The sequence below is a fragment of the Fusarium tjaetaba genome, assembly GCF_013396195.1.
Source record: "Fusarium tjaetaba strain NRRL 66243 chromosome Unknown NRRL66243_c0000329, whole genome shotgun sequence".
Lineage (NCBI taxonomy): Eukaryota > Fungi > Ascomycota > Sordariomycetes > Hypocreales > Nectriaceae > Fusarium > Fusarium tjaetaba.
Window position 1 is genome coordinate 20,276 of NW_023501525.1, and position 22,866 is coordinate 43,141.

Consider the following 22,866-nt stretch of genomic DNA (forward strand, 5'->3'; position numbering starts at 1 on the left):
GGTGTGACTTCCCCCACTAGGTACCCCAAGTCACAAATCCTAGGGTAAAGAACTTCCTCTTACACAACAAGATTCACCAGAGACTGAAAATTGAGATGGATTTCCTCATCAAATTTGCTCAGGCGCATGAGACGTTTCGGGTCCCTGAGATCGAGGCTTTGGCCTTGGTTGAAGGCCTGGACATGAAAATAGTCGACTATAGCCAAGATGTCTGTTCTCCCATGTATAATATTGGTTAATCCCAGAAACTTACTGTGAATAGTCCCCATTCTGCATCGTGCACCTTGATTCGGTTGAATCGGCTAAGCGTCTGGCCAAGAGATCCATTCTCATTCAATCTATCCATGAACTCTGGGGCAAAGGAAGCACACTGGATGAACTTCATGAATCAGTCAAGACAAACACATCTCATGTTTGGGATAGTTATCTTGGAAAATCATTCAAGTTCGATGTTGACCCATACCAAGGAACTCGTTCAGCCAAAAAGAGGATCGAACTTATCAACTCTTTCCGATTTCTGGGCTGGACTGGGCCTGTGAAAATGACCAACCCTGACAACTTGTTTACCATCTTCGAGATGTGGCCCTATAACAGCGTCCCCTTGAATATTCCGGACCCTACAACAATGTATCTCGCACGGCATGTAGGGAACTCATCGAGAGAACTCTTGGTCAAGTTCGACCTAAAGAAGCGAGGATATATCTCAACCACAAGTATGGACTCTGAGCTCGCTCTCGTCACCGCCAACCTTGCGCTTGCGGCCCCTGGCAAGCTATATTACGACCCGTTCGTTGGGACTGGTTCCTTTCCCATCGCCTGTGCCCATTTCGGTGCCCTTGCATTCGGAAGCGATATCGATGGTCGAAGCATCCGCGGCGAGGGTGGCAACAAGAGTTTGAAAGGCAATTTTGACCAGTATGGCATTGGGTCTTGCTTAGGAGACGTATTCTCGGCTGATTTGACCAACACGCCAATCAGGAGGCATCTTCGTACATGGGATGGAATTGTTTGTGATCCTCCTTATGGCGTGAGAGAAGGGCTGAGAGTTCTTGGTCTCCGTGACCCTGAGAAGACACCCTGGCTGATAGAGCAGGGGAAGCAACATGGAATGCACGTAATGCCCTAGCCGTTTGATTTGCGCACTCGCTGACTTGCGCAGGAAACCAACTTATGTGCCACCTAAGAAGCCTTATAGCTTTCTGGTGATGCTCGATGATATCTTGAGTTTTGCAGCCGAGACTCTGGTGGATGAAGGGCGATTGTCATTCTGGATGCCAACAGCTAACGATGAAGACCAAGAGATTCCCGTACCCAGCCATCCTCGCATGGAAGTTGTGTCTGTCTGCACCCAACCGTTCAACAAGTGTGGGTTGCCGCTGGAGCCTTGTTGCTAATCTTGCATCTACTGACATTTTTCGCAGGGTCAAGGAGACTCATCACCTATCGTCGGCTCCCCGACTCACAGGTCTCGCAAGAAGCCCTCGAGGCTTACACAAATAGACAGAAGCTCACATTGAACGGAACATCGGCAGACGAACTCAACCCGTTTCGACGTGGATATTTCAATAAGTTCGAGGCTGAAGAATAAAACCTCGCTTGCAGGAAAGACTTCGCTTTGCTCCCATCAAAGACTTCCTATGCTCCGCATTCATATGTGATAAACTGCCCATAAAACCCAAATCCATATTACCCACAGAAGCAGCATACGTAGGCACGTCAGGATGTCATCATATCGGGTCCTAACCCTTCCCGTATTCCCATCTATATGTATGTTGTTATAACAGCGCTGGATATCTCAAACCGGTCCTACAACAAAGCCAAGTCCATGACTGACGATGGGCTTGTAGCGGCGCCGCGCTCCGAGATTGTAGTAAACTTTGTACCGAGGTGGCCGTAGCTTTAACGGAATTCGGTAGCGGCAAAGCATCCCCGATCGGGGACATGCTTCAGCTCCAGTTGCTGGAACCTGTTACCGATTAGTATGCAAGAATTGATGCGTGATTGATATTGGTATGGGGAACACACTTTTCGCTTTTAGAGTGAAAGTAAATACCGCTTACTTCACCCTTGACCTGGTTGAAGCAAATGTAGTAGAAGCCCTCAAAGCTGGCACCCGTTATCGTGCGAACTCGATGGTCTGGAACCAAGAAGTGCTCTTTCCAGCGCATGAAGATGGTTTCTCGTTGGGCAGCATCTCGAATGGTGACAGGTCCCTTGCGAGCTTGTTTTTGGAAAGGACGGAAAGCCGTGAACTTGGCCCAATGACTCAAATCAACCTTGCTATTTGCGCCCCAGTTCTCGTGTTGTGTGTAGAAACTGTACTTGGAACCAATGATTTCACCCTCGAAATATGTCGTGAGAGTGGGATGGTCTTCAGTTAGACCTTGAGAATAGAGTTAGTGTTAAATTGCCGATCTTGATTGCACTCTGGCCACCAACCTTGGATACGCAAATAGCCGCAGAGAAAAGACTCTCGCATGTCAACATGCTTAATTTCGACCTGCACATCGTAGACCTGCCTCTCTGACTGTTGCGTGCCATGGAATTTGCTGCCCGGACGTAGGTAAGACGAAGGAGCCGATGGGATAGTCTTTTGATTGTCAGATCATTGCATATACGATGCAATCGACGTTTTAACTTACCCTCATACATGAAAAGTCAGAGCCCATGGATGGAGACCAAAGCTCATCTTCTTGTGCATCGATATCGACCCAATCTAACTCTCCATTTGGCGATCCTCTCCGTCTGGATGGTTCTCGTGCGATTGATTCGGTTTCAGATGCTCGTTGCGTGCTATTCGAAGGCTCTCGACTCAACTGACTGCCGATCTCGGCCTCTCTTCCCTTGATTTCAGACGCTGGGCCGCTAGGCATTGGAGTAGTGGCAGCCGTAGTAGCGGTTTGGGGACGAGGAGACATGGTGGAAGACCTTGAGGACTGTTCATCGGATGGACGCCCATCGTACATGATGGCATCGTCGCTTGGGCCTTCGGGCGCAGCCGGCGCGTCGACGGCAAGGGGCGAGCCGACATCAACAGGAAGATTGGAGTCGGGTAGGTCAGCATCGTGGATTTGATTATCGTCGTGTGACTGCCAGTTAGGACGTGGTTGATGTTGAACATCGTCAGGACATGTCGAGAAACTGTAGGACCGAGGCGAAGCGGCTTCGACCGGCGGATTTGATGATGGTGTTGGCATTGTTGTGACGTGGGATGGGAGATGATACAATTAAACAGCGAAAATTTCGACGCGCGATAGACAGAAGTTCATAAAGAGGACAGGAAGAGTCGTGGGTATCAAATCGACCAGTAGAACATGTATGTATGTGTGTGTGTGTATGTTGCGAGGATTTGACTGACGTCGAGCGCTGTTGGAGGCCAGAGGGGAGAACAAGCAAGTTAGTGCTAATCACCAAAACGGGTGGCGATCTCGGGGACTAGCGACTTTGGTAGAGTTGAACGGGGGCACCTGAAAGCCCTTTAGAAAGCAAACAACGTGCCCATCACAAGAGTTGGGGGAGAGGGTGGTGTAATAATAATACAGGCGAGGTGGAAGAAAGAAGGTTAAAGCATGGAGGCCAGATCACATATGGATATGGGTCGATGATCACTGATGGATGGCAAGAAAAGGGTCAAGGTCGGTCGGTGATGCTGCTGGGTTGTCGTCCATTTTCATACCCAGTATCGACGGACGAGGGGGCTTGATTTGCTGCCATCCGGGGTTTCTGCACCTAACTAGCGGATTTGTAGGTGGGCCATCCACTCCACTCGGCAAGACGGGGAGTTTTCCAAGTCTCCCTAGCTCATGATTTTACAGTCCAGTCCAGTCAGTACTGGTCTTGGGTTGGAGGCAGATGCCGTGTAACTTGGGGTATGCAACTCCTTAAACAACATGACGGCCTCTTTAGATTGGAGTAATGTAGAGAAGAAACCCTAGGGAAATATCCGACAAACAGGCCTTACCGACTCTTATACCTACAAGATTTACTCAGGTACCAGAGACAGCCAGCCTTCTTCCCTACAGAAGGAAAGATAAGCAGCATGGATCCTAACGGCGAAAGTAGCCCAAGAAGATCGAGTGAATCAATTGTCCGTCCGTATTTCCATCATCTGTCACTCGACTTTGCCCGAAACTCCCAAGTCAAAGTCTTTGTGGAAAGCTTTGCCTACCTCCCCGTGTGACATGTAACTTAGGAAGATGCAGATCGAGGTGTCCTCTCCACTACGATTGATTCCTTTTCATATTCGGCTGAGATGCTGAGGCTTGACCAGGGTCTGGGTCTAGGTCTAGGTCTCCCTAGGTCCAGTCCCAGTTCCGTCTTAGCGGGCCATTGCGAACCTTATTAACATGGAAGACCTTTCATCCACTGTTAGTTTCAACAAAGAGAAATCTCACAATTGAGTTTTGATCTCGAAGTGGTGATGACGGGCCCTCCCTCAGAACTCGGGTTGACGCCTCCCTCATGTTCAGAATCAGATGCTTCCTCATGCAAATGAACAAGAATTGGGCTGCTTCCGTGCCGTGCCCCCAGAAGCGCCCAGGCGTTATCCATCGGGCAGCCCCAGCACCCCCCACCACGTTGCCGCTTGCATTTCGTATGGGGTGATGGGCCTCTAACTTAGGTAGGGAGACATGATGCATGCGCACGCCAACTCCGAGACAGACCGTTTTGCTTTGCTTTGCTGGCATGATCTGAAATCATCATACAACGTTGGTAATTTCCATCTCTATCTCGCATCATCGTTTCCTTCACGGGTCTACCCGTCGCCTATTCATTACCTTAGCTTTGCAGTATTGGAGCCTCAGCCACCTGCATCATATCTTCTAAATCACTTCTGGTTGCCGTTTCTCCTGAAGATGGCATTTCACTATTGATTGTTTGTTTTGCAAGTGCATAGAGCTTTTCCAGACCGCTCACTCAACCTCACATGTGAGCCTGTCCAGGGAGTCTGGTCCAAGCGTGTGCTACCTACTCAGGTCTTGATTAGGATCGCATATTGCAGGCTGAAATATAGAGCATGTAGCATGATCCGACTCGTGTCCTCAGGTACGATTGGTAGTTAGCAAATGACTCCATTCACCGTCGTACCACATTCTCCAGGGCATTATCTCAATATTTCCCGCATCTGTGACTCCCAGCGTTTCCCTAGTTCTCTGATCGAACAAGTTTGATGAAGTTTCTAATGCTATCCCACCTCCCAACAATATTGCACAAAATGCTTTTATGCTTTTCCATGAGATCGCTTCTTTGGTGATATTGTTCTTCCATTCGTGATATGTACACATGGCTTGTTTCTGGTAGTCTTTCGCGCCTTTCTTTCACAGCTCGGGTATCGTGATTAGCTACATCCGAATTATCACCTCTATTCTATCATCAAGATTTGCATCCTCGACTTTTCGATCCCACAACACCGTATCCCATTATTTTTAGTCGGGTCCGTTCTTAAATTGGCTTGATCTTGAAATGCAGAGCGATCAAGCTGAAAACTAGAGCCTTGAGATCCTGAACAAGGTAGTAGAACACTCGCAGACCTTCTGGGTCAGCAGACTCTGTGACATCCACCAGGGATCCAATCTTGGCGGTCTACTGTGCTGTCAGTAGTGTTCCCTAATATGGTGCCTCAATGACCGACCTCGAACGCGATATGATCGTTACCAATCCGAATCTCCAATTCCTGGCGTCCGTCTTTGTTCTTCTGAGGCCATTTCGAATCATCTTCTCTACATTGGGTTAGCGATGTTCAGGCAAGGCCGCTGGATATTCGATTCGCCGTACTTGGTGATCTCGCTCGTCTTGATAATGCGCTTGATTTCGTCGACAACTACTGAGCTGACACACACTATGGCTTGTCAGAATCGCTGATTCCGCGGAGTTGGTGGCATTCCTCACTCTCTTTTCGGATCAAACTATCGTTTCGGTAGTTGGAGTTGTTGGCATATCGGGCTACCGCACTGCGACCATCGCCGACGACTCGGAAATCGAATTCTGAGCGCGCAACACGTTAGTATAACTTTAGAACAGTAAATAGACGCCGTGCGAATATTCTTACCCAGGAATTCGTGACCGAAACGACCCATATGGCCAGAGCTGTTTGAGGGAACGTCATTAGCATCGTTTCGCGACAATGAAGTGACGGGGAAGCTAGAAGAAGCCAGAAATAGACTTACTAATATCGCAAGTAGAATGGTTCACTCGAGGACGTCATTTTTGCTGCTGGGGAAAGGCGGCAAGACTGGCTGGTAGTATTACTCAAGTCAAGATTTATCAACTATCACACACTTGAGATCGCAAGGCTGAGAAAGAATCGCGGGACCTGACCTGGTGGTCGAGGATGGACAGGTGCACGGACCATATTCGGCGGGGCAGAACAGCTTTACGACAGCGACACCTCAGGTGTAAGAGTCGGTAGCCAACTAAGCGACGCGGCTTGGGAAGTACATCAGCTGTCAACCCAAAGCTCGACTACCTTATCCACGAGACAATGAAACTACACCAGATCTAGGAGCGGTCTTCCTAGATTTAATTGAGCCACAACTCATAGTTCAGAAGCATCTTATGGTTTCCTTTTTAAAAGTAACCCTCTCAATGCTCAGTCAAAGGATACAAAATCAACACTAAATGGGTAGCCTCGAAGTACCAACCTACCCCTTGTTAAATCACGTGATAGCGTCCCTCACATCAAGTCGCTTAGTGCCACCTGTTCGACATGGCTGGCTGGCAGGACAGATCTTCTTGAAGTTGATGCCGTCCAGAGCTGGTCCAAATTACCACAGGGGATTCTGGTAAAAGCTGTTAGCGATTGCACACCAGTTACGATTCAGCGAATGGCCAAGGCGGATTCTACTACTCATCCTGATAGTTAAAGCTCTACAGCAGCTCGAACCCCTGAGCTGAGCCTCCCCACCGCCGAAGACGATACCACCTTTACCTCTAATCCACCTCCAAACGTCCCCCTAAGAGCCACGTCCCATCTACAACAAACACTCCCACCAACTTTCTCGGCCAGCAACTGGCGACACTCTTCAAGATGTCTGGCTTTCTTGAGAATGCGTACAGTCTCGTTCACCAGGACAATGCGGCCGACGTCCCCACCGTTTCCGATCTGCGCATGCAGCTGGAGAAGGGTACCGACGAGACCAAGGTCGAGACTATGAAGCGCATCTTGACCATCATGCTCAATGGCGATCCTATGCCCAGCCTTCTAATGCACATCATACGTTTCGTCATGCCTTCAAAGTATAAGCCTCTCAAGAAGCTTCTTTACTTCTACTACGAAATCTGCCCCAAGCTTGACAGCAGCGGCAAGCTCAAGCAGGAGATGATTCTAGTCTGGTATGGCCACGCCCTTAGTACTGCTACTACTTATATACTATGATATTGGATCGATGCGATGGGCTTTTGCTGACAATGCTTCTGCAGTAACGGTATCCGAAACGACCTTCAACATCCCAACGAATACATTCGAGGAAACACCCTGCGCTTCCTTTGCAAGTTGAGGGAAGCTGAGCTTATTGAGCCTCTCCTCTCTTCAGCACGATCTTGTCTCGAACACCGACATGCCTACGTCCGAAAGAACGCCGTTTTTGCCATCGCCTCCATTTTCTTGCACTCGCCCTCCCTAATTCCAGATGCCTCCGAACTTATTTCGACTTTCCTCGAGGGAGAGAGTGACGGTGTTTGCCGAAGGAATGGGTTTGCCGCTCTCGTTAGCATTGATCACGATGCTGCCCTGGTTTACCTGAGTTCCGTTTTTGAAGGCATTCCCAATGCAGAGGAGCTTCTTCAGCTTGTCGAGCTCGAGTTTATTCGCAAGGATGCGGTTCAGAACTCCCAGAACAAGGTTTGTCTGATAGTTTCTTACGGGGGAGGCCGAATAGCCACTGACTGTTTTATAGGCACGATATCTGCGATTGATCTTCGACCTGCTAGAAGCTGGCGCTTCAACTGTCGTATACGAAGCTGCCTCGTCTCTTACCGCTTTAACCAACAACCCTGTTGCAGTCAAGGCTGCCGCCGCCAAATTCATTGAGCTGAGCATCAAGGAAGCCGATAACAATGTCAAGCTGATCGTTCTTGACCGAGTTGATCAATTGCGCAAGAAGAATGAGGGTGTCCTTGATGACCTTACCATGGAGATTCTCCGAGTTCTGTCCAGTACCGATATCGACGTCCGACGAAAGGCTCTTGGTCTTGCCCTTGAGATGGTATCCAGCAAGAATGTCGAAGAGGTTGTCCTCCTGCTCAAGAAGGAACTTTCCAAGACAGTCGACCAAGAATACGAGAAGAACACCGAGTACCGATCTCTCCTCATCCACTCTATTCACCAATGCGCTATCAAGTTTTCTGAGGTCGCAGCGAGCGTCGTGGAGCTCCTTATGGATTTTATTGCCGACTTCAACAACGCTTCCGCTGTCGATGTTATCAACTTTGTCAAGGAAGTTGTCGAAAAGTTCCCCAATCTGCGTACAACCATCATTGAGCGTCTTGTCTCCACCCTGGGTGAGGTCCGAGCTGGCAAGGTGTACCGTGGCATCATGTGGATCATTGGTGAGTACTCTCTTGAAGAGAAGGACATTCGAGAGGCTTGGAAGAGGATACGAGCTAGTCTTGGCGAGATGCCCATTCTCGCATCGGAGCAACGGCTATTGGATTCTCACGACACCGAGGAACAGACCGATGATCACATTAACGGAGCATCGAAGCCTGCCGCACCATCTGGATCGCGCAAGGTACTGGCTGATGGCACATATGCTACCGAGACTGCTCTTACCAGCCAGTCTTCAGCAGCTGCCAAGTTAGAGGCTGTCAAGACTGCTCAGAAGCCTCCTCTGCGCCAACTCATTCTCGACGGAGACTACTATCTGGCCACTGTTTTGTCATCCACTCTCGTCAAGCTTGTGATGCGACACCATGAGATTTCCTCGGACCAGGCTCGAACTAACGCCCTCCGGGCTGAGGCCATGCTGATTATGATTTCCATCATCCGAGTTGGACAATCTCAATTTGTCAAGGCTCCTATCGATGAGGACTCTGTTGACCGAATCATGTCATGTGTACGCTCATTGGCTGAGTTTGAGCAGAAGAAGGAGCTTGAGACCGTTTGGCTGGATGATACCCGCAAGGCCTTCCGAGCCATGGTCCAAGTGGAGGAGAAGAAGCGAGCCGCCAAGGAGGCATTCGAGAAGGCCAAGACTGCTGTGCAGGTTGACGATGTTGTCCAAATTCGACAACTAGCCAAGAAGAACACCACTGAAGGCCTCGATGAGATCGAGGTGGATCTGGAGAGGGCGACTGGTGGTGAGGGCACCGCTGAAGACCTGTCTTCTAAGCTTAGCCGTGTGGTTCAGTTGACCGGGTTCTCGGACCCCGTGTATGCTGAAGCATATGTCAAGGTTCACCAGTTCGATATTGTTCTCGATGTCCTTCTTGTCAACCAGACGACAGAGACACTTCAGAACCTCTCAGTCGAGTTCGCCACGCTTGGAGACCTCAAGGTTGTCGAGCGACCTACTACACAGAATCTGGGCCCACACGACTTCCACAACGTGCAATGCACAATCAAGGTCTCATCAACAGACACTGGTGTCATCTTTGGCAACGTTGTTTATGACGGTGCCCACTCTACTGATACCAATGTCGTTATTCTTAACGACCTACACGTCGATATCATGGACTACATCCAGCCCGCCACTTGCACAGAGACTCAATTCCGCACTATGTGGACTGAATTCGAGTGGGAGAACAAGGTCAACATTAACTCCAAGGCCAAGTCGCTACGTGACTTCCTCGACCAGCTCATGGCCTGCACAAATATGAACTGCCTAACACCAGAGGCCAGTCTCAAGGGTGACTGCCAATTCTTGAGTGCCAACCTTTACGCGAGGAGCGTGTTTGGTAAGTCGTTCTAGTCTACCATCTGCTAATTATCGGAGTGTGCTAACCATGAACTTAGGCGAGGATGCTCTCGCTAATCTGAGCATTGAGAAGGAGGGCGAGGATGGACCCATCACTGGTTTCGTCAGAATAAGAAGTCGATCACAAGGCTTGGCACTGAGCTTGGGCTCTTTGAAGGGACTTAACAAGATCGGGTCCACGGCCTAGGTCAGCTGATGAATGTACAAACGGCTGGATCTAGTTATATGAGAAGGGTTGTCTCAGCATTGCAAGATTCATGACGATGGTTGGAGCGGAGTCAGGGTCGGAGCATGTTAATGGGTGTTTTCCCACCAAAAGGCTGTGCGATGGGTCCCTGGTAGAGTTCATTGTAAGCAGGTTTAGGTAGACGTTGATTACAAAGGCACATGGTTTCATACAGGGTCACGGTCAGAGCCAGTAGCTATCACCAAGTGTGGTTGCATAGCTCGGCTTTCTCGTTCAGAACAGGGGAAAAGTGATATTAGCGAGGGCCTTGCCCAACTTTTGTTGGGTGCCCTGTCGGGTGCCTTGTTGGGCTTATATACATGTGTATAGTAAGAACAACGGCTGTTAATAGTATCCAAAATCAATCTCGACACAAGGGGATATGAGAGGAATATAAGTGACGGGGGGGGAATCATCGCTAGACCAGCAGCATCCGCCAACTCCAAAAGACACAGGACATGGTAAAGCAGGATAAACGATATAGGGTATTGTCCAAAAGTGGCCGGCCGTAGCGGATCAATAAAAGGCATACCTGCCATTGAAATAAGTTGACGATGAGGGTGAAGGGCTTCATGTCTAGCGTTGGGATGATAGCAGTAGGGCACAATCAAATATCAAAGACAAGGGCATTGACGACATGGCCAGTCTGCCAGTTTTGTGCCGTGAGAGACAGATTGTCCTTAAGAATCTTACCCATGTATGCTATCCTGATCTTCTTGGTCGACGCAAGCTGGGTGTCGTTAGCATTCCGTTTGCTCGCCGGAGAAGAGACAAGGTACTTACGCCAGCCTCGAGAGCAATCTTTTTGGCTGCACTACGAACAGTATCCGACTCATATATGGCGACGGTGATATCTTGACCGTTCTCACTGAGCCTGGCTCGTAGTTTGACTGTCTCTTGGGCATCGCCCACCTCTTTACCCTTTTCTTGTTTCTTGCCCTCCATCTCTTCATCGGTCAGTTCTTCATCTGCTGCTGTGTCGTCGCCAGCATTTGAGAGGTTGCTCTCTGCGCCGTCCTCTCGATCCTCCTGCATATTCAGCGGATCGCAAACAACCCATTCCGGCAATTGATAGTAGTTTCCTAGAGAGTCGTAGACGCCATTGGAGAGGTTGCCGGTCGGGAGAGAGATCTCAGCAGCGGACAGAATCATCTGGGCCGTCGCAAGACCATTGGATCCGTCGTCTTGCGCATCCTGGCCGGCTGGATCCCACAAGACAGCGAGCGCCGCATGAATAGTCTGCCATATCTCGGGCCTGCCGGTGACCCTTGTGTCAAAGAATGCAGCTCGTTCCTTTGCCAATTCGCTCTTGGTCCAAGTGCGATCGCGCGAGGTCCACTCGTGTCGTCGCAAAGGCTTATCGATATGCTGATCCAGGGGACGATTGCTGCGACGGTGCTGGCGACGTCTTTCGGTGGGGATTTGCGGTTGAGCAGCTTCTGGGAGTGACAGCGGGGGAGGATTGATAGCGCGGGACGAAGCGTTGGGAGCGCCACCAGGGTAGGGAGAGTTGGGACCCGAAGAACGAGAGAGGCAGCAGCCCTAGAAGTGGAATGTTAGAGGAGACGACATGTTTATGTTGCGAGCAGAGAAGAGCCGGACCATGTTTGCTACGCTACAAGAGACGGCGACGATCGCCGTTGACCTGTGGATTGAAGGAAGGTCTTGTTAAGGAATGAGGATCCCGACTTTTAGTGACTAGCCATCGCTGGCCAAAGTAAGGTCGCAGATCGATCAGATCAGATCAGATGGGACAGCGAGCCAGTGTAGCGTGGTGTATCACTGTATATGGCGGGTGTAGAAGATGTCGCAGTTGAATAATTGACTGACTGACTGACAGACTGAACGAAAGAGGAGAAGAAGAAGATGGACGCACGAAGGAGGCGCAGAAAGAAGACGAAGGATGTACTAAGTATTATGTACGGAAGTATATAATGTATGTGTATGCGTATGCTTGTGATGTGATGTGAATGGTTATTATAGACGGGAGCCGAGTTTGTTGGCTGGGCTTTGCTCTGCTTCTGGAGTCGCCGAGCCTATCGAATCTTCCTTTTGGGGGCTTTCCTACTAAAAGTTACGGCCTACAATAGGACAGACCCGACCAGGCTTAGAGCAGACCAGGGGGAGGCGAACAGTAAAAGCGGGACAAACTTAGAGCCTAAAAAAAAAGGAACCAGACTAATAAGACGATCAAGAAGAGGAAGAAGAAGAAGAAGAAGAAGAAGATGTTGATGTTGATGTCTTGTTGGTTGATCTTTTATTGGTTTAGGTGATTAAATTGAGTCTTGATCGAGTAAGAGAGAGAGAGAGAGCGAGAGATGAAATGTGAGTTCAATTGCTTGTTCTGTATGATCTAGTCCTTGAATTGCTGATCACTGATTGATTGCATGGTCTAGCAGGGATCAATTCAATCCACATGGAGATACGGATAGACAAGATGTTGGTCAGGGTGACGAAAGATTAAGCTCAAGTCGTCACTCATAGAACCCGGGGGAGACGCGGCCTTTTATGTAGTATGATGCACACGATTTGATGGAGGGCTTGATGCAGTATGTACATGCCTCCATGGCTTCAGCCAAGAAACTCGAGGGACTCGTAACTAATCGCAGGATAGACTAGACTAATCCATCAGTGACTGGCTCAGTCTACCCACTGCTGTACTCTGTAGGTTGGTTACTGGAGGTGTATCACCAAGTTGAGTCTCGTTGGTGGGGTTCTGTATACAAGGCAGGGGTTCCCAGACTGACTATTTGGTTATTATGCTGATGAGGACCTTGACTTGTATTATATTATAGATCTTGTGCTTCTCAGATACAACGCCATGGCCGTGTCCGGGAATGCCCTTGTTTATTGTGAAACACTGCCATCTACCTAATCTTGACTACTTGTCAATTTACAGATCAAGGGAATTTGGATGAATCCCCTGGGTAAGTTCAATCAATGTCTAAAATAGACAGTACTGATCTTCACAAGATGGATCCTCAGCAAGTTTTCTCTCTAAAGTACAGTACCTACAGTTGCCAAACATCCACAGTGCTCACCTTGACATTCACCGAAGCATGGGGCCAATCAGCATGTGGCTCTTCCTTGACAGGCACCCACCAACTCGGGCAGTTTCAGTGCTTCACCGTCCGTGGGCTCTAACATTTCAAGCTCGACAGACAAATGTATCCATCTCTGCTTTACACAAGACAGAACATGAATGACCCGTCTCTTTTTTTCTGCTCTCAAACAACGATTCTTAATTTCATTTAATAATACATGTTTTGTACTTTCTCACCATCAACACAACATTACGCCGTTTCTGAGCCTGAAACAAACAAACAAGCAGACAAGCCGTCCTCTCTAACAACACACTCACTGCACAATCAACATGGCTACGATGCTAAAGGCCACAGAACGCCATTTCTACTTCCACGGCAAAGAGGTACGTACTCACTCAATCTCATATCAGCTATAGCTACCTAGGTATGACTAATCTAACTTGCAGGGCTATCAAGTAGAGCGCAATAATTGTCACTGGTGTCAGATTCGCGCTTTTCCGACTCATTCAACACTCCCCGTGACAGTCGTTAACGAACAAGACGATGAGGTACTCCCTGATGACTTTAGGTTCATAAACAACGTCGTCCTTGGTAAAGGAGTCGAGCAAGCTGGTGATAGCTTCCGCAGCGGCTGCTCCTGCGCCAAGGACTCAGAGTGCCAGTACACAAGTTGTCACTGTCTCGCCGATTTAGAAGACGACGACTCTAGCGATGAGGATGAGTTTGATGCCTTTGGCGACAGGATAGAGAGAACCACACCAAAGCCTCGGAGGATAGCATATGCTTACCACTCCCACGGTGCAAAGGCCGGTCTTTTGCGCTCCAAGTTCCACAACTCAAAGATGCCTATCTACGAGTGTCACCAAAGCTGCTCCTGTAGTATAGACTGTCCAAATCGCGTCGTCGAGCGTGGCAGAACGATCCCCTTGGAGATATTTCGCACTCCAGACCGTGGATGGGGTGAGTGTCATTCTCATCTTGACTACCTAGTAAACAATTCACTGACCAAAATAAATAGGAGTGAGAGCTACCGTGTCAATTAAGAAAGGCCAGTTCGTCGACCGCTATCTCGGCGAGATCATCACATCCGATGAAGCAGATCGACGCCGCTCACAGTCTGCTATCTCACAACGTAAGGATGTTTACCTTTTCGCTCTCGACAAATTCACAGACCCCGAGTCTTTCGACCATCGCTTAAAGGGTCCATCCCTTGAGGTAGACGGTGAATTCATGTCTGGCCCGACGCGATTCGTCAATCACTCTTGCGACCCCAACATGCGGATCTTTGCGCGCGTGGGTGATCATGCTGACAAGCATATTCACGATCTTGCCTTGTTCGCAATCAAGGACATACCTGAGGGTGAGGAGCTTACATTTGACTATGTTGATGGGGTCTCACATGAGGGAGAGGAATCGGGTGGCGACATCGATCATATGACTCGTTGTCTATGTGGTAGCAAGAAGTGCAGGAAGTTCTTGTGGTGATCATTTCTGACTACCAGCCAAATGAACTTCCTCACAAGGGAGTAGTATCTGGATGCAAGTTGGACGTTAACTCATCAAATCTGCTCGTGGCAGTGACCCGCCTGCCCCTGAACTTACTTAAACATGGAAATAACCTGTCACATTTTACGCCAGTTTCTATATCTAGCTGGCTCCTTGTTCTTTGATACATGGGGGGTCCCCTAGAGGTGACCAGGCTCAGGTCCTTTGTGAACATATCCGCGTTCTTTGTTCCCCTTCGTTCTTTGAGAAGATTTCGGAACAATGCCTTGCAGACTTTCGTTTCGTATTGGGTGTTGGATGAATAGTCACAAGTCACCCGGAGTGAACGTTGAGCGATGGTGCTCATATAAGTTTTTCCTCCATTCCCGAGACTTCGCGACTTTGTCGCTTTATTTCCCCCCTATTGTTGATATTGTCAAATACATTTCAGCTTCCAATCATGGAGCACTCAAGTAATTTATCAAGTCCCGTCCCTGTTATCCCTTCATCTCTATCGCCTACTTATGTTAACTCAGAGCTCGTCTCGTCGGATGCCCCAACCGACGACCATGATATGTCTCAACAACCACAGAATGATGGCGACATCAACAACCCTCCAGACGACCCTCAGAAGCCGCCTCTATCGCCTCGTGACTGTATCTCAGGCATCCTGGGAGCCCTCCGAGACAGATCCGAGCCTGTTAAAGAGAAGAAAGCCACCAAAGGCCGGCTTGGAGCAGAAGTATGCATCAAGTATCTACTCCGTGTGTGCGAAAACACTCCGTACAACGGTTCGGGTGGTATTCACACTAGGCTGGTCTCTCGCTCTCTACGCCGCTCACGACTCATGCGTCGAAACTTGATTCGTCGTCAATTTGACAGAGGGAGAGGAAATCCATCCGTCAACTGGTGCAACAAAGAGCATTGCGACTACGAATTCATCATCTTCACAAATCCCATTCTCTACCTCGGGAACCGCCCGAAAAGTCCTCAAGGATTGCATGCCGACGTATACTTTCACGACTTTGCTGATGCCATGGTCACGAAGCTCTTTGCGCTTGAGGACAGCAAAGCCAAGAAGCGTAAGGCCCTAGAGATACTGTCTTTCGTAGATTCTCCCCCTGTCCGAGTTGCATTTTCTCATTTCATGGAATGGTACAACTTGCTAGGCTTCACACTCACTGATCGCCAATTCAGTCGTGCTCTGGCTGCAGTTCAGCCAGTGTTCCAGGGCCTCATGTTTGGGGTCAAGACAGCATCAAGGGTTGATGCTATTCACCAATACATCCTCCCTGAAACCGAAGACATGAAGCAGTGGGCTCCTCGCCAACTCATCCTCCGTTTTCTCGTCTGGTGCGAAATATGGCGACAGCAAAAGACATCCCGCTCAGAATCTTGGAAGATCGGTTCTAGTAGGACAGCGACCGAGTTTCTTACTGCCATGCTTCTCAACTACAAGATGATGTGGCGAGAAGGCTGTTTGCAAACAAGTACCACCGAAACGAACATTATTTGGGATAGAGTCTGGGAAGATTGGTTACGCAAATACTCCCTACAGGAAATAGACGAGGTTGTCAACGGCGAGTCCTTCTATCCTCGAGATCAGCTAGACATGTCGGAGGAAGAGGTCTATGAAGAAGTGGGATACCTTGGAGGTATTGGTCAGTGCGATGATGTTTATAGGCCTGTCAGGTGTTTTCTAGGATACGCAGAGGATAGAGTGATGCATTTATGAGACGTTAGTTTTGGAGGAGACCATTAAATAGGCACAAAAGGTAGATGAGTTTATATATTCTGTCCTTCCTTCATTAATGACATTAGACACTTGTAAGTCTCATACGATTAGGTTCAGGGTAAGACTTGAGTTTCCAACGACACTTCTCTCCTCTTTCTCAACCTCTGTTCATGGTCTGACCATGCTGTTCGTGAATTTCAAGCTACAAGATGGTCAGATCAACTTTCAGGATACCGGGGATGTACCATATCGCTCGGATAGCCGAGTTGGGGACTTCATTTGCTTTCAGCTGTTGGAAGGCCAAGTTCATCCCTCTGGCTGAGAAGCCATGCCTCAGCCGCTGCTTCGTCTGCCCCCTCATGATCGAGTTGCCATTCAAGCAGACCTTCAATCGCCCTGGCAAGGAATTTCCCTCCTTGCTTGACCCCAAGAGCCTTTTTTATGGCGTTTCCATCCAAGATTGGCTTCAATGAAGAAACCGAATCCAGCCCCTGATTCTGGGCAAATGATAGCAGGGCTTCATGTCTCTGTAGAACTTTATGGATTTCCTCCTGACTAGGGTCTGGAAATTCCGGCTGTGGCCTCAAGTACACTATTTCTCCAAGGGCCGAGAAAAGAACCTGCAGGCCCCAAAAGACTCCCCATTCACGGAGCCTCATCCCTATCGTGCCCCGGGACGGAGTAGAGCTGACCACTAGCTCTACAGTGGATCGGATAGATTCCAAGTTCCCTAGCGACGATTCTATAAGTTTGTAAAGCTGCCTGGTGCCCTTTAGGGCATTTATAGCTTCGTCAACGGCAAGCTTATGGTCCTGGGGGTTCAGCCCTGCTAACGGAGCATAAGCCACGATCGCCCAAAGCATATCTTTCTGTTTCTCAGATTCCATCAAAGCCCCAAAATGTCTTGTTAGATCCTGTGCTAAAGTCGTAATAGCGTTGATTGCCCGCGACCAAGTGGCAGGCCATGGCCTTTCGGATTCCTGGGGGAGGAGACGATGGAGAGGCTCATGAAGAGGAGAGCACGACGTCAAGAAAACAGTTCTATAGAGATTGGCCTCGTGGATTAATGAAAAGCACAGCTCAGGGTTCCGGTTCTTCATCATTTTGAAGACCTCAATGCCAACTCTCTCCCGACTAACCTTCTCGTCTAGAGCCACATGGATTTCATGCTCTCTAATGCAGCTTAGAACCTCGGAATCAAGGGTAAACCCGAGTTTACTTCCTATGCGGATGAGACGAAGCACACGCAAGGGATCGTCGAGAAAGGTCTGCCTTGGCTCGAGTGGTGTCCGCATTTTGCCAGCATACAGATCGTCCAGGCCTCTGCGAGTAAAGTCGGCAACCTTTCGGTTTTGCAGGTCGAAGAACAGGGCATTAGCAGTTGCGTCACGTCTGAATGCATCTTCCTCGGCGGTGCCAAACTCCATTTCTGGGGTACGGCAATCGTCGTCGTATACCTCCTTACGCAGGTTGACAAGATCCAGGTCCAAGCCAAAGATTCTTCCAACAGAAGTCTCGAGTTTCTTTGACTTGTCGAGGTTCTTCTTGGTTGTATGGAAACCATTGAATTCATTGAAGTCGATTCCCAAGCCTAGTGCTCGCTGCCGATAGGAGCCCTCATTCTGCTCGAGGAACTTTGTCAGAAGATTGCCGAATTGCACACCAGTCATGGTACTAAGAGCGATATCCAGGTCGGCGCATGGAATGCCTAGAAGTCGATCTCTCACCCAGCCACCAGTTATCCATATCTCAAGGTCTGGCGTCGCCAGCTGTTGTCGGCACTCAAGCAGAAGATGGCGGAGTAGTTCTTCAGCTGGCAATAAATCTATCGTTGCTGGTTGGCCGGGGGCCAGTTTTGACGAAGACATTGCAACGAGTCAACAAACCGGTCAAGATCAAGATTTCTCTGTCTCGATATGCACCTGGTACTCAGACTGTCTTACTTTGTCCCATGTTTAATTTTTATCCTGAAGGTTCCATGGAAGCTGCTTAGAGGTGATGGCATGGAGTTCGGTAGATGAGTCAGAATTACAAGGTCCATCTTTCGCAGCCTAGTCGGCTCTTCAGCAACTGTTTGTTACAAGAACAACACTCCTCACCCTCTACGATTCATCCATCAGACAGACAGTTCAAGGCAAAGTAAAAGATTAGTAGTAGCTATAAACAGCAAAAAACATACAACAGTGGGGATTCGCTGGTCGTCACCGACCCAACTANNACTACCTATGGTCGTATGTACTAGTCACCGTAACAAACTGAATTATAACCACGGGATTACAGCATGAATACCTAGTACGAGATCATCATGGACTATGTACATGCCCGTCCTCGTCCACTCGATGGTCTAAAGTAAATCTCACCAGTGTCTCCGTGAGCTTCGCTCTTGTTGGTCAAACCCTTGTTCACGTACCCGATCCGTGTCTTTATGCTGCAACCCACACTGTTGCGACCTGATGCGTTGGTATTGAAGCGAAGAGTGAAGTGCTTGTTCGAGGATGTCCCCTCATTGAAACTCAAAGCCGCTCGCCTCGACATGCAAGGGCTGTCTGCTCAGTTGCTGCATAGTAACCGGGCCGTCTTGATCTCAATCATGCCGGGAAGAAGCATGTAACTACCTGTCCGGATTATGGAGACAGACACTCGGTTGCAGAATCTCCGTTTCAGAGAAGAAAAGAGGATATGCATGCTGTTTTCTCCTCGTAAATGACATTTCACACAAACTGACACCGGTCTTGAATCCATGAAATGATGGCGTCCGTGAGTTTACATATCGTGGGGGATAGCCAGTATATCAGCCAATAATAAAGGTTGAAAGGTAGCGTCCGAGTGGAGGATGTTGATCTATAACGCGGGGTTACGGTATGTATGTATGTGCTTGCCAGGTTATCACAAGACACATAGTCAGAAAGCGTCGATGTCTTGATAAATCTAGAAGCTTCAGGCTGTGATTGTGGCATTGGAAATCTCACGCCTGAAAGATGAAGCTGTTGCGGAGAAGAACTGGGCCTTGACCTTGCGTGGAGCCGGGAATTGTCTAACTAGGCCGTGGATGGAGCCTGGACCCTTGAATTCTCCATAACTAACGGGTGCAGAGCCGAATGAGGCTGAAAGTGTTGCAGACAAAGGGATATCCAACACAAATGGATGGCTGCGGATACGGCGCAAAAGAGGAGTTGTACCTATTTGGTCTGTTACATTTTGCTGCAAGGAGCTTTTGTTACCTGACTTGTCTGATTCTCTGCTATAGCGGACTGAGCAGTCAGTTCCGTGTGAATGCCCGAGCAGCAAGACGGCGATCTAGAGGGATCCGATTCGTATGATTGGCGGATTCTGGCAGGTGTTGCATTCTGTCCAAAGAAGGAAATTAGCCAAGTGCTGGCTGTGTCGCGTGAAATGGAAGACGCGGGGAAACGCTACTTTACTCAAAAGGGTTGTATGCACAGGCGCCACAGATGCCATGTTCTAACGTTGGACAGCTTCTGCAGCAGCAGCAGCCCAAAAGACGCGTCCTCAGCTACGTGTTCCTGTATTCGTTCGTAACACGAGACACAATCTTATGCCAAGGTGAACAAGAGATGCCGTACAGAGAGGAGATGCGGGGGAAAGCGGAAAGTGACCGAAAGGTTGTAATGCAGAAACGCATATTGGAAAAAGGAAATAGAAGAAACGCATGTCTCGCCGTGTCTGTGCCTGGTGGTGTGAGAATGAAGCATTATTAGAGACTTGAGATGTCGGATGTGCAACAGATGCAGATGCAAGATGCACGAGACGTTGAAGGTGGTGCCACTAAAATCGGGGGGAGGGTCAACTGCAACTCAGTAATAGGTCCAGCCCCAAGAAGAAACAGGAGATTTTACACAAGAGCCGGCATTACATACCAGTATCATTAAGGGACAATGACAATGGATGGATCTCAGTATTGGGAAAATGACCAGCCCACTCAACCCCCAAGAAAGGCCATGGTGAGGTCATGGTGGTGAGACTAGAGGGTATGCCCCCACTGTTGGCCGTGCACAGGTGCCGTTGTTTGGTGGGAGCTTGACCTTGGTCGAATGTTTTTCAACGGAATCAAAAAGATTGGATCTCGGGGCAGATGAGATGCCAGAAAGTGACGACGAAAATGTGAGACCCGACTCCAGCCGAGAATGGCTTCATTGTGAAGTTATCGTGGAATACCTTGCTTGCTTCTTATTCCAGCAATTAATCCCATGCGTTTCGTTCGCCTGCTTATGCTCAGTAGGTAGGTACCTTAGGTAGGCCTCAATCTTTGTCGGTCAAAGAATCAACAACACATCAATTCTCTTTACAGAGGCACAAGCCAGTAAAAGAGAACAAGACCAAGAGAACTCCAACCAATACAATCCTTCCCGACCCCGCCTCAATTCAAGCTCATCCCGCATCGTGCCACGCGCTAACACTAAACGCCCACTCTCCCGCTCCATCCACAGCTTTCCCCACTTCACCATCAGAGCGTGTATTATGTACAACTTTTACGCTTTTGGGCCTTTTCTACAGGGAGATCATCCCCTAAGCCTCCAAGGTCCCCTTCTGTAGAGGCAAGTTTAGTCGGGGCTCCAGGGCAGGCACCTGATCGCTGTTCGGCTTCTGTGCCGCTCTCCTCTCTCTCTCTCCTCTGTCTCTGCCACTCTGGGGGGCGCACTCACACCCCCGCCCCACAGCCTCCACTGACTGCCCTGTCCGTGTCTGAACTTCAAGGCTCGAGTCTCTCTGGGTATCGCCCATCGCCGCCATCCCCAGGGCGTCTTGTCGTTCGATCATGACCCCAGTTCGTCAAGGTACCGTACCTATTGTCCAAGTCTGGGGTTCTTAGTAGTTAGCCGGAGATGCTGCACGCACTGCACTTGACGTAGCGACACATAGAACAGACTAAGGCAGCTGGCACATTTCTCACTTGAAACAATTATCAGCAGAGTGAACTTATAATAACTCTCATCCGCTCTATTCTCCCCCCAACGGTTTTCCCGTTTCCTCCTCCCATCATTAGACTAGTTCAAGTACGGATTACTATTACCGAGTTACATCTAACTCACCTTACTTACCTTGCCTTACCTGCCAACCCTTGCCCAGTCCTAAACAGACACAAACCTTCATACTACCAACCTTGTTCTCCTCATCTTCCTCCTTCACAATGATGCGTGTTCCTCGACAATCCTTTTCCACTGCCGCCCGCATCCATCCCAACATTGTTCCTCACCTTCGCCCCCAGAAGAGAATGTCCTTTGGAAAGCTGTAAGTGTCATATATTCAGTGTCACACGACACCACTGGATGCTGACCATCAATTTACAGGGTCAAGCCCGTCGCGGCTGTTGTGGCTATTGGTTACGGAGCAAAGCTATCACTCGAAATGGCACAAAGACGACGCATCGCTCAGATGGAAGCCACGGAGCGCGAGAATGCCGCATACCGAGAGCGAAATGAGGCTCTCATGAACATGTACGGTGATCGATCAAGCCTCGACGAACTCGAAAAGGCCGTTCAATATTACGAGAAACGATAAATGAATCCATCCAAGGACGACACAAAGAAAAACAAAAACAGAAAGAAAGAAAAAAACACCAAAGTCGGGCTTCACAACGCCCTTGTCTCATTTTACTTGCTTGAAGCGACAGCGATACCTCCTCCGGGGATGTGTCGGAGTTTACTGGTACGGCTTTCACGACCACCTCAAGCCTTGAAATACTACATTGGATCGGCGTTTAAAGGAATACCATCTTGCTTGGGATTACTGTTTGAAAGGACAACTCACCTGATTGGGTCCAACATTTATCTCACGACCTAGCGACAGATATGGATGCTGTATGAAAGATTACACTACACTACACTGCACTGCAATACACTACTTGGGTATAGAAATATCCCATTTTACAGGTCACGACCATTCTCTCTCTCATTTTACGTGTACACACACACACCTTGTCTTGTTGTTGTTGTTCCTCCTCAATTACCTGTTTTGTGTATCGTCGGCTCAGTCCCACATGCTCACGCCTTGCTTTGAATTTTCACATTCAACTCAACCCAAAAACGTCATGAGCCTCGCTGGATCACAGGCCGAGGTTTCCCGGCGGCTAATGAGCCCCGACCGATCCCTCAACCATTTGCAGTTCTGCACCCCCGAAGACCCCACTCCCGACGACTTAGCCGGTCCCTGGCCCGAAGAACCCCTATCAGCCCAGAGTAACACTTCCGAGGACATTGTCTCTCTGATGTTGCCCATGCGCGGTGATTGATGTCCATTACGTCCTCTTTTATCCCGGTGGTTATCTTCCGCGATTTCATGCGACGATCCATACGACAAGACCTTTTCGTCTGGGCAAGGTTGTTAAGTTTTAAGCCGAGAAATACCTCAGTTCAATAGCCAAGAGGATTAATTGGTGTATTGCCGCGTAGGTGGTTGGATAAATCTGTATAGGAGAGTGTGTCCGGGACGGGCCTAAAGATC

At 49.0% G+C, this 22,866-nt stretch overlaps 10 protein-coding genes across 10 annotated transcripts; 6 read left to right on the forward strand and 4 right to left on the reverse strand.

Annotated features, from left to right (window-relative positions):
- Window positions 1-95: 95 nt before the first annotated feature.
- On the forward strand, window positions 96-1,588 carry FTJAE_12280 (tRNA guanosine-2 O-methyltransferase trm11; the record flags this gene model as incomplete). The annotated part of the gene is made up of 4 exons (XM_037345310.1): window positions 96-209; window positions 263-915; window positions 1,160-1,365; window positions 1,422-1,588. The coding sequence occupies 4 exons, from the start codon at window positions 96-98 to the stop codon at window positions 1,586-1,588; spliced, it is 1,140 nt and encodes a 379-aa protein (XP_037200671.1).
- Window positions 1,589-1,899: 311 nt separating this feature from the next.
- FTJAE_12281 (VID24-like protein) lies at window positions 1,900-3,197 on the reverse strand (the record flags this gene model as incomplete). The annotated part of the gene is made up of 4 exons (XM_037345311.1): window positions 1,900-1,966; window positions 2,026-2,383; window positions 2,440-2,590; window positions 2,643-3,197. The coding sequence occupies 4 exons, from the start codon at window positions 3,195-3,197 to the stop codon at window positions 1,900-1,902; spliced, it is 1,131 nt and encodes a 376-aa protein (XP_037200672.1).
- A 2,245-nt stretch (window positions 3,198-5,442) lies between these two features.
- On the reverse strand, window positions 5,443-6,205 carry FTJAE_12282 (mago nashi; the record flags this gene model as incomplete). The annotated part of the gene is made up of 6 exons (XM_037345312.1): window positions 5,443-5,583; window positions 5,633-5,720; window positions 5,776-5,839; window positions 5,890-5,985; window positions 6,050-6,087; window positions 6,168-6,205. 6 exons carry the CDS (start codon window positions 6,203-6,205, stop codon window positions 5,443-5,445), a joined length of 465 nt encoding a protein of 154 aa, XP_037200673.1.
- An 822-nt stretch (window positions 6,206-7,027) lies between these two features.
- On the forward strand, window positions 7,028-10,101 carry FTJAE_12283 (Coatomer subunit beta; the record flags this gene model as incomplete). Its single annotated transcript, XM_037345313.1, has 4 exons — window positions 7,028-7,332; window positions 7,420-7,840; window positions 7,896-9,894; window positions 9,953-10,101. 4 exons carry the CDS (start codon window positions 7,028-7,030, stop codon window positions 10,099-10,101), a joined length of 2,874 nt encoding a protein of 957 aa, XP_037200674.1.
- A 646-nt stretch (window positions 10,102-10,747) lies between these two features.
- Window positions 10,748-11,745, reverse strand: FTJAE_12284 (uncharacterized protein; the record flags this gene model as incomplete). The annotated part of the gene is made up of 3 exons (XM_037345314.1): window positions 10,748-10,870; window positions 10,924-11,682; window positions 11,743-11,745. The coding sequence occupies 3 exons, from the start codon at window positions 11,743-11,745 to the stop codon at window positions 10,748-10,750; spliced, it is 885 nt and encodes a 294-aa protein (XP_037200675.1).
- Window positions 11,746-13,513: 1,768 nt separating this feature from the next.
- FTJAE_12285 (histone-lysine n-methyltransferase H3 lysine-9 specific dim-5) lies at window positions 13,514-14,669 on the forward strand (the record flags this gene model as incomplete). Its single annotated transcript, XM_037345315.1, has 3 exons — window positions 13,514-13,567; window positions 13,631-14,144; window positions 14,203-14,669. The coding sequence occupies 3 exons, from the start codon at window positions 13,514-13,516 to the stop codon at window positions 14,667-14,669; spliced, it is 1,035 nt and encodes a 344-aa protein (XP_037200676.1).
- A 460-nt stretch (window positions 14,670-15,129) lies between these two features.
- On the forward strand, window positions 15,130-16,404 carry FTJAE_12286 (histone-lysine n-methyltransferase H3 lysine-9 specific dim-5; the record flags this gene model as incomplete). Its single annotated transcript, XM_037345316.1, has 1 exon — window positions 15,130-16,404. One exon carries the CDS (start codon window positions 15,130-15,132, stop codon window positions 16,402-16,404), a length of 1,275 nt encoding a protein of 424 aa, XP_037200677.1.
- Window positions 16,405-16,679: 275 nt separating this feature from the next.
- FTJAE_12287 (poly A polymerase head domain protein) lies at window positions 16,680-18,272 on the reverse strand (the record flags this gene model as incomplete). The annotated part of the gene is made up of 1 exon (XM_037345317.1): window positions 16,680-18,272. The coding sequence occupies one exon, from the start codon at window positions 18,270-18,272 to the stop codon at window positions 16,680-16,682; it is 1,593 nt and encodes a 530-aa protein (XP_037200678.1).
- Window positions 18,273-21,553: 3,281 nt separating this feature from the next.
- On the forward strand, window positions 21,554-21,924 carry FTJAE_12288 (uncharacterized protein; the record flags this gene model as incomplete). Its single annotated transcript, XM_037345318.1, has 2 exons — window positions 21,554-21,654; window positions 21,714-21,924. 2 exons carry the CDS (start codon window positions 21,554-21,556, stop codon window positions 21,922-21,924), a joined length of 312 nt encoding a protein of 103 aa, XP_037200679.1.
- Window positions 21,925-22,453: 529 nt separating this feature from the next.
- FTJAE_12289 (uncharacterized protein) lies at window positions 22,454-22,654 on the forward strand (the record flags this gene model as incomplete). The annotated part of the gene is made up of 1 exon (XM_037345319.1): window positions 22,454-22,654. The coding sequence occupies one exon, from the start codon at window positions 22,454-22,456 to the stop codon at window positions 22,652-22,654; it is 201 nt and encodes a 66-aa protein (XP_037200680.1).
- Between the last annotated feature and the right edge of the window lie 212 nt (window positions 22,655-22,866).